Source organism: Piliocolobus tephrosceles, chromosome 4 (assembly GCF_002776525.5).
Source record: "Piliocolobus tephrosceles isolate RC106 chromosome 4, ASM277652v3, whole genome shotgun sequence".
Taxonomy (NCBI): Eukaryota; Metazoa; Chordata; class Mammalia; order Primates; family Cercopithecidae; genus Piliocolobus; species Piliocolobus tephrosceles.
In genome coordinates, this window is record NC_045437.1 from 41,767,982 (window position 1) to 41,777,677 (window position 9,696).

Here is a 9,696-nt window from a genome sequence, read left to right on the forward strand (position 1 = left end):
TTTTGCAATCTATTCATCTGACAAAGGGCTAATATCCAGAATCTACAAAGAACTTCAATAAATTTACAAGAAAAAAAAAAAACAACCCCATCAAAAAGTGGGCAAAGGATATGAACAGACACTTCTCAAAAGAAGACATTTATGCAGCCAACAGACACATGAAAAAATGCTCATCTTCACTGGTCATCAGAGAAATGCAAATCAAAACCACAGTGAGATACCATCTCACACCAATTAGAATGGCAATCATTAAAAAGTCAGGAAACAACAGATGCTAGAGAGGATGTGGCGAAATAGGAACACTTTTACACTGTTTGTGGGATTGTAAATTAGTTCAACCATTGTGGAAGACAGTGTGACGATTCCTCAAGGATCTAGAACTAGAAATACCATTTGACCCAGCAATCCCATTACTGGGTATATACCCAAAGGATTATAAATCATTCTAATATAAAGACACATGCACAGGTATGTTTATTGCAGCACTGTTCACAATAGCAAAGACTTGGAACCAACCCAGATGCCCATCAATGATACACTGGATAAAGAAAATGTGGCACATATACATCATGCAATACTATGCAGCCATAAAAAAGGATGTGTTCATGTCCTCTGCAGGGACATGGATGAAGCTGCAAACCATCATTCTCAGCAAACGAACACAAGAACAGAAAACCAAACACTGCATGTTCTCACTTATAAGTGGGAGTTGAACAATGAGATCACATCTACACAGGGAGGGGAACACACCAGGGCCTGTTGGGGGGCTGTGGGGCTAGGGGAGGGATAACACCAGGAGAAATACCTAATGTAGATGCTGAGTTGATGGGTGCAGCAAACCACCATGGCACATGTATACCTATGTAACATGTGCACGTTCTGCACATGTACCCCAGAACTTAAAGTATAATAATAAAAAAAGAAAAATAAGCAGGGTAAAAAGAAAGTATAGGGCTGGGAACCACATCTTCGTTTAAGAACAACTGTTGCCCTCAATAGTATAAACAAGTGAATCTTCAGAAAATCCTGAGTTGCAGATTATGTCTTTAGCCCTGGGAGCACATGTTGGGGATAGCAGGAATGTTTTTGTAATCAAATTCCACGGTCATATTGTTGTAAGAAATAGTCATTTTCCTGTACGAATGGAGAAATTTACAAGAGTTTTAGGGCATGGATGGGATGTGCCTCAGTACTGAGGGCAGATGGGCAGCTCTCTCTATGTGGTCAGCGTTTACCAACCCCTCTCAGAACACTGAGGTGTAGGAGCCCACATTATCTGTTACAAATGAGTACAGTGAAAAAAATGTGTATTCAATAGCAAAGACTTGGAATCAACCCAAATGTCCATCAGTGACAGACTGGATTAAGAAAATGTGGCACATATACACCATGGAATACTATGCAGCCATAAAAAAGGATGAGTTTGCATCCTTTGTAGGGACATGGATGCAGCTGGAAACCATCATTCTTAGCAAACTATCACAAGAAGAGAAAACCAAACACCGCATGTTCTCACTCATAGGTGGGAACTGAACAATGAGCTCACTTGGACTCGGGAAGGGGAACATCACACGCTGGGGCCTATCATGGGGAGGGGAGAGGGGAGAGGGATTGCATTGGGGAGTTATACGTGATATAAATGATGAATTGATGGGTGCTGACGAGTTGATGGGTGCAGCACACCAACATGGCACATGTATACATATGTAACAAACCTGCACGTTATGCACATGTACCCTAGAACTTAAAGTATAATAAAAATAAATAAAAAATAAAAAAAAAAGAAATAATTGAATCAGCCTAAAATAGAACTTCCAAACCAATAGCCAAATTCAGCCTACAGATTCACATTTTATTTTATTTTAATTAGTTTTGATTTTAGAGTGAAGATTTTCCTATAAAGTGTTTGTAAAATAGAGAATTTTCACACAAAAATCCAGATTTGGGGATTATCTTTTAAAAAATGAAAGATGTCGTGAAACTGAACAAGGCGGCATGTGCTGCAGCAGACAGCTAGCTGTCCTATTTGGGACTGGCACACATTCTTTAATTTTCCACCATCCTCATTCCTCCTAATGACTTTGCAACTGGCTTGCTTTATTCATCTGCATGACCTGCTTGGGCCCCTTAGATTTATGGTCTGCCACTGTGACATAAGGTCACTACAACCCCTAGAAAACCACTAGCACATGCCTGAATGCATCATCCTATTCAAAAAGGAGAAGCACACGTCACAAAGTCAAACATCAGCCATTTGGAAACCTTTGCTTCCTGTAATTAGAGTTATGTTCCATCTTTTTATTTTTTGAGAATTTGAAATATTGATTTAGAGATGCAAAATCAAGAAAAGAAAAAAAAAAAAACAGCAAAACAGCAGCATGACGCAAAGAACCTGGGTTTTGGTTTGGAGTCAGGTTCTCTGGGTTTGAGCCCCAACTGTACCAACTATCAGTGCATGATTTGAACATGTTCCTTAGTTTTCCAAGTTTTTGCACATATATATCATCTACCTCCCTGGGAGTCATAAGGATTAAGTGAAATGTTTAGTGCAGGGGTCACAAACTTATTTCATGGAGTCAGAGTACATTTTTAGGCTCTTCAAGCCATACAGTGTCTGTCACAACTACTCAACTCTGCCACTGTGGCATGAAAGTGGCCATAGACAATATGGAAATAAATGAAGATGCTTGTGTTCTCATAAAATTTTATCTACACCAACAGGTGACAGGCCAGATTTGGCCCACAGACCTTAATTTAGTGACCCACAGTTTAGTGCAAAATATATCCCACAGCGTCTGATTTATCAGAAGCACTAAAAAAATGAGAGTAGTTATTATTAATAATTTGTATTGCTTATTTCTATATCTGTAATTCATTAGTAACAATTTGCTTTAACATTTGCCCCACTGAGTAGTAGAGGCTACTTAATGCAATTTATAAAATGGAATTTTGCTTATTGCTTGGATTAGGTAAAATGGCATGTAGAAATATTGAAAGAATGTATTCCTTATGCAATGGACTAGACTGACCATTCACACTGAGTGGAAGAGCAACTGATATCCAAAAATCAGGTTACCACCTCTTCATGACAGTGTCATCTCTGAATAGTCAGCAGTTTTTTAAAAAATTAAATGAATTGTTTGGAATAATATCTGAGCCTTTTTTCAGTGCTGTAATTTGATTTTAAAAAATAAACTCCAGGCCAGATACAATGGCTTATAGCATATAAATCCAGCACTTTGGGAGGATAGGGCGGGAGGATTGCTCTGAGGCCAGGAGTTCCAGACAGTTCAGGCAGTGACTAGAGCAAGACTCCATTACAAATAATGAAACAATAAAAATTAGCCTACCCTGTAGTCCTAGCTACTTACGAGGCTGAGGCAGGAATATCGCTTGGCCCAGGAGTTTGAGGCTGCAGTGAATTATGATTGCACTACTGGACTCCAACCTGGGTGATAAATTAAGATCATGTCTCAAGAAGTTTAAAAAAAATTAAAATCACCATAAACTCCAATTACACTATTAATTGTACAAAATAGATACATGATTTATTCATTTTTATGACCAAAAAATAATTTAAAGATTTGGAACAGAAAATGTAAATGCATCCTAGAATTGTGTATATAAACCCATACTGATTAGTTAGAGATAGTTCAAATTTAGTCTGTCCCATCTGAAATGAATCGTGCAGTAAAACCCTGTTTAATAAGATCATCTTAGATAATTTCATAATTAATATGAACTATATAGCTAACCTACCCAAGTCTACCCTTTTTCAAGAGTGCAAGTAATCTTGGCTCCATGTGTATTGATTCTTTTTTCGTTCTTTCTTTTCTGTACAAATTACTGATGAGATGTACACTGGAATTGCCTTATAGCTGACATGGAAATCAGCTTCAGATGAAATTAAATTTCTTACTTTCAAATAATAAATCTGGCTGAAAATAAAAAGCATTAAGAAAAAAAGGATTGTGGGAAAAACACATTTTCTTTTAATAGACTTCAGATGAGGCCTTTTGGGTTTTTTAATTGTTGTTCTGTTTTTCCTTCTACAATTTTTCTTTCTCATTTACTGTCTAATATTTTCTTCTGTTTCTCATACTCCAATTATATAAAGTACCAGAATATTTGGAAAAGTAATAGTATTGCCAATATTTTATTTCTATCTTTTGCTATAATTGAGAATATGTAGCTTTTAAGATGTCAAAACCAAAATTTTATATGTTTTCAAGGATTAAAATGCTGATTCTGCCCCCAGTTCCAGTTCCAAAGATTAAAGGAATCGATCCAGATCTCCTCAAGGTAATTAGTAATTTTATCCAAATTGTGGCTAGTACTAATTAACACCTGAAGAATCCTGTCATATGTTTAAAGTTTTCTGTAAGCTGTATATATCACATTCAATTTTCTTGTATCTCGTCTCCTGGAGAAAATTTTTTAAAATATTCTCTCTCTTAAAATAAGAAAATGTCATATGTATAAAAAGTTATGCACTAATTTATGTTTTGTTATATGTTTTGTTACTGTTGTTCTTATTGTAACCATAATCTCTGAACATCATTTGCTAATTCATTTAATTATTTTGAGTTTCTTTTCATAGATCTTCATTTTCTTTCTATTTTCTAGGAAGGAAAATTAGAGGAGGTGAACACAATTTTAGCCATTCATGATAGCTATAAACCCGAATTCCACAGTGATGACTCTTGGGTTGAATTTATTGAGCTAGATATTGATGAGCCAGATGAAAAGAATGAGGGATCAGACACAGACAGACTTCTAAGCAGTGACCATCAGAAATCACATAGTAACCTAGGGGTGAAGGATGGCGACTCTGGACGTACCAGCTGTTATGAACCTGACATTCTGGAGACTGATTTCAATGCCAATGACATACATGAGGGTACCTCAGAGGTTGCTCAGCCACAGAGGTTAAAAGGGGAAACAGATCTCTTATGCCTTGACCAGAAGAATCAAAATAAGTCACCTTATCATGATGCTTGCCCTGCTACTCAGCAGCCCAGTGTTATCCAAGCAGAGAAAAACAAACCACAACCACTTCCTACTGATGGAGCTGAGTCAACTCATCAAGCTGCCCATATTCAGCTAAGCAATCCAAGTTCACTGGCGAACATCGACTTTTATGCCCAGGTGAGCGACATTACACCAGCAGGTAGTGTGGTCCTTTCCCCAGGCCAAAAGAATAAGGCAGGGATGTCCCAGTGTGACATGCACCTGGAAATGGTCTCACTCTGCCAAGAAAACTTCATTATGGACAATGCCTACTTCTGTGAGGCAGATGCCAAAAAGTGCATCCCTGTGGCTCCTCACATCAAGGTTGAATCACACACAGAGCCAAGCTTTAACCAAGAGGACATTTACATCACCACCGAAAGCCTTACCACTACTGCTGGGAGACCTGGGACAACAGAACATATTCCAGGTTCTGAGATGCCTGTCCCAGACTATACCTCCATTCATATAGTACAGTCCCCACAGGGCCTCATACTCAATGCGACTGCCTTGCCCTTGCCTGACAAAGAGTTTCTCTCATCATGTGGCTATGTGAGCACAGACCAACTGAACAAAATCATGCCTTAGCCTTTCTTTGATTTCCCAAGAGCTACGTATTTAATGGCAAAGAATTGGCTGGGGCAATAACGTTTAAACGAAAACAATGTTTAAACCTTTTTTGCAGGGGTGACAGGGTGGGATATGGATTCTAAAATGCCTTTTCCCAAAATGCTGAAATATGATGTTAAAAAAATAAGAAGAATGCTCAATCAGATAGATATTTCTATTGTGCAATGTAAATATTTTAAAGAATTGTGTCAGACTGTTTAGTAGCAGTGATTGTCTTATTATTGTGGGTGTTAATTTTTGATACTAAGCATTGAATGGCTATGTTTTTAATGTGTAGTAAATCACGCTTTTTGAAAAAGCGAAAAAATCAGGTGGCTTTTGCAGTTCAGGAAAATTGAATGCAAACCATAGCACAGGCTAATTTTTTGTTGTTTCTTAAATAAAAACTGTTTTATTTAAAAAATTAAATTTAAACTAGAGGTGAGAAAATTAAACTGTAAGCAAGAAGGCAAAAATAGTTTGCATATGTAAAACATTTATTTTGACATAAAATTGATAAAGATATTTTTAATAATTTAGACTTCAAGCATGGCTATTTTATATTACATTACACACTGTGTACTGCAGTTGGTGTGACCCCTCTAAGGAGTGTAGCAACTACAGTCTAAAGCTGGTTTAATGTTTTGGCCAATGCACCTAAAGAAAAACAAACTAGTTTTTTACAAAGCCCTTTTGTACCTCCCCAGACTCCTTCAACAATTCTAAAATGATTGTAGTAATCTGCATTATTGGAACATAATTTTTTTTAAACAAATATTTTTTTAGCAAATTTTTAAACAAATATTTGTTAATTTAGAAAACTTTAAAGTGTTTGCACAGATCAACTTACTGGGCACCAAAAGAAGTAAAAGAAAATAAAGAAAACCTTTCTTCACCAAATCTTGGTTCATGCCAAAAAAAATACATGCTAAGAGAAGTAGAAATCATAGCTGGTTCATACTGACCAAGATGCTTAAGTGCTGCAGTTGCACATGGAGTGAATTTTTTAGTGTGTGCAGATGGTGAGAGAGAAGATCTATAGCCTCTGCAGCGGAATCTGTTCACACCCAACTTGGTTTTGTTACATAATTATCCGGGAAGGGAATAAGGTACAAGAAGCATTTTATAAGTTGAAGCAAATCAAATGAAATTAACTGGGTAATCAAGCAAAGAGTTCAAGAAATAGGTTTTTGTTTCACAGCCTATAACCAGACACATACTCATTTTTCATGGTAATGAACAGAACATAGAAGAAACAAGGTTTTCAGTCCTCACAGATAACTGAAAATTATTTAAACCTCTAAAAGAAACTTCCTTTCTCACTAAATCTTTTATAGGATTTATTTAAAATAGCAAAAGAAGAAGTTTCATCATTTTTTACTTCCTCTCTGAGTGGATTGGCCTCAAAGCAAGCATTCAGAAGAAAAAGAAGGGACCTCAATAATTTAGAAATTATTTTGCAATCCCTTAATACCCTAAACATTAGTTGTTGTTGTTGTTATTGTTGTTGTTGAGATGGAATCTCACTCTGTTGCCAGGCTAGAGTACAGTGGCGTGATCTTGGCTCACTGCAATCTCCACCTCCCCCAGGTTCAAGCGATTCCCCTGCCTCAGCCTCCTGAGTAGCTGGAACTACAGGCACTCACCACCACGCCAGGCTAATTTTTTTGTATGTTAGCAGAGATGGGGTTTCACTATGTTGGCCAGGATGGTCTCAATCTCCTGACCTCATGATCCGCCCAACTTGGCCTCCAAAAGTGCTGGGATTACAAGCGTGAGCCACCGTGCCCAGCCCTAAACATCATTCTAAAGAGCATTGGGATATTTCCTGAAAAGGCTTATGAAAAAGAAGAATCTCATATCAGTGAAGAATACTTCTCATTTTTAAAAAAAGCTTAAAACTTTGAAGTTAGCTTTAACTTAAATAGTATTTCCTATTTATCGCAGACCTTTTTTAGGAAGCAAGCTTAATGCCTGATAATTTTGAATTCCCTTTCTTGCAGGAAGGACTATGAAAAACTAGAATTGAGTGTTTAAAGTTCAACATGTTATTTGTAATAGATGTTTAATAGATGTTCTGCTACTTTGCTGCTATGGTTTTCTCCAAGAGCTACATAATTTAGTTTCATATAAAGTATCATCAGTGTGGAACCTAATTCAATTCAAAGCTGTGTGTTTGGAAGACTATCTTACTATTTCACAACAGCCTGACAACATTTCTATAGCCAAAAATAGCTAAATACCTCAATCAGTCTCAGAATGTCATTTTGGTACTTTGGTGGCCACACAAGCCATTATTCACTAGTATGACTAGTTGTGTCTGGCAGTTTATATTTAACTCTCTTTATGTCTGTGGATTTTTTCCTTCAAAGTTTAATAAATTTATTTTCTTGGATTCCTGATAGTGTGCTTCTGTTATCAGACACCAACATAAAAATGATCTAAACCACTCTGTATAGTGTGAATTATCACTGTAAGGAGAGCTTAGCACCACTGGATCAAATACATCAGCACTGGGTATGGAGATTTTTATGGGCTGGGATATAGGGAGGGAAACATAAACCCCTTCCCTTATTTTTTGAGGAGACAAAAGCCCAACTCAGAAATATCCTACTGGCTTGGCCCTCCCCTTAGGCTGTGACTCCCCATGGGCAAAGGTTCATAGAGTCGTGTATTCGATGCATCATAGAAAATAAATGACATGGGTGTGGGGTGAGGGAGAGTGACATGTGAGCATTATCTTTATATTTCCAGCTTGAGCATGTTGTCTGGAAGGAAGGAAAGCAGCTCTTCATCTGCCATTCACCCATTGGCCTAACTCAGTTTATTGGACTAGCTGCTTGTTATCATGGGAATCAGCTAATAAGTCAGGCTTGGGAGAAAGGCTGATTAGGTAGGTTGTGTAGGAGCTTGAGAGAGCCATGAAGTATAGATTCCTACAGCAGGAGGCAGGCTGCAGGTGAGGTGGCTACTGAACCCTAGGCTCCTGAGCAGGCACTGGATTCTGAAATGTAGGAATCTGGTGATGACATTGATAAATCTACTAAACAATGAGGTATTACTTCAGAAAGTCAAATGCAAAGTGCCACAACTTTCTATAATACTTGAGGGTTATATTTAAAAAAAAAAAATTGTCTTCATCTGCTGCCTTCTGCCCTGAGAGCAGTCATTACCTGAAAGAACCATGGAGTGAAGCCTCAGGGATTCTTCATATGGATGCTTTAAGGTATGAGGAGTATAGGGAAAAGGAAGCCTGCCTACTTCCATGGATTGAAATAACACAGTTCTATTTCAGAAGATTAATGATGTGTTAGAAATGGCTACACACGTTTCAGCATTTCAATTTCTCAAAGTGTCTAACACTTTATTCAAGTGCTATAATATTTACATATTTTTATACCAAAATATGTGTTTTTATGTTCTTGTTATGTGGGTAAGAAATAGTGACCAGAAAAACCAGAAGTTACTTAAATATAAACTTTTTAGTTTGGAATCCAATATCCCACATAATTTGCCCCAGTCTCCTTTGACAGTTTAGAATTTAAGACCTAGATGTAAATGTGTCTGGAATTGGTGGCTTCTTGGTCTCACTGACTTCAAGAATGAAGCTGCGGACCCTTGTGGTGTTAACAGTTCTTAAAGATGGTGTGTCCAGAGTTTGTTCCTTCAGATGTTCAGATGTGTCCAGAGTTTCTTCCTTTTGGTGGGTTCATGGTCTCTCTGGCTTCAGGAGTTGAGCTGCAGATCTTCGCAGTGAGTGTTACAGTTCATAAAGGTGGTGCTGACCCAAAGAGTGAGCAGCAGCAAGATTTATTGCGAAGAGTGAAAGAACAAAGCCTCCACATCATGGATGGGGACCCAAGTGAGCAGGCTGCCACTGCTGCAGCCTGCTTTTATTCCCTTCTCTGACCCCAAGCACATTCTGCTGATTGGCCATTTTACAGAGAGCTGATTCGTCTGTTTTGACAGAGTGCTGATTGGTGCATTTACAATCCCTGAGCTAGACACAGAGTGCTGATTGGTGCATTTACAATCCTCTAGCTAGACATGAAAGTTCTCCAAGTCCCCACCAGATTA

General features: G+C 37.8%; 1 protein-coding gene across 9 annotated transcripts in view; it reads left to right on the plus strand.

Moving 5' to 3' along the window:
* GHR (growth hormone receptor) overlaps positions 1 to 8,068 on the plus strand; it is a 345,092-nt gene extending 337,024 nt beyond the window's left edge. For 8 of the 9 annotated variants that reach the window (XM_023216564.2, XM_023216560.1, XM_031935400.1 and 5 more), the window contains 2 exons: positions 4,233 to 4,302; positions 4,627 to 8,068. In XM_023216564.2, the coding sequence (XP_023072332.1) occupies positions 4,233 to 4,302; positions 4,627 to 5,598 (1,042 nt within the window). In that variant the 3' untranslated portion in view covers positions 5,599 to 8,068. The remainder of the gene's footprint in view (positions 1 to 4,232; positions 4,303 to 4,626) is intronic. The other variant, XM_023216568.1, reaches the window with a different exon arrangement.
* The last annotated feature ends 1,628 nt before the right edge of the window (positions 8,069 to 9,696 follow it).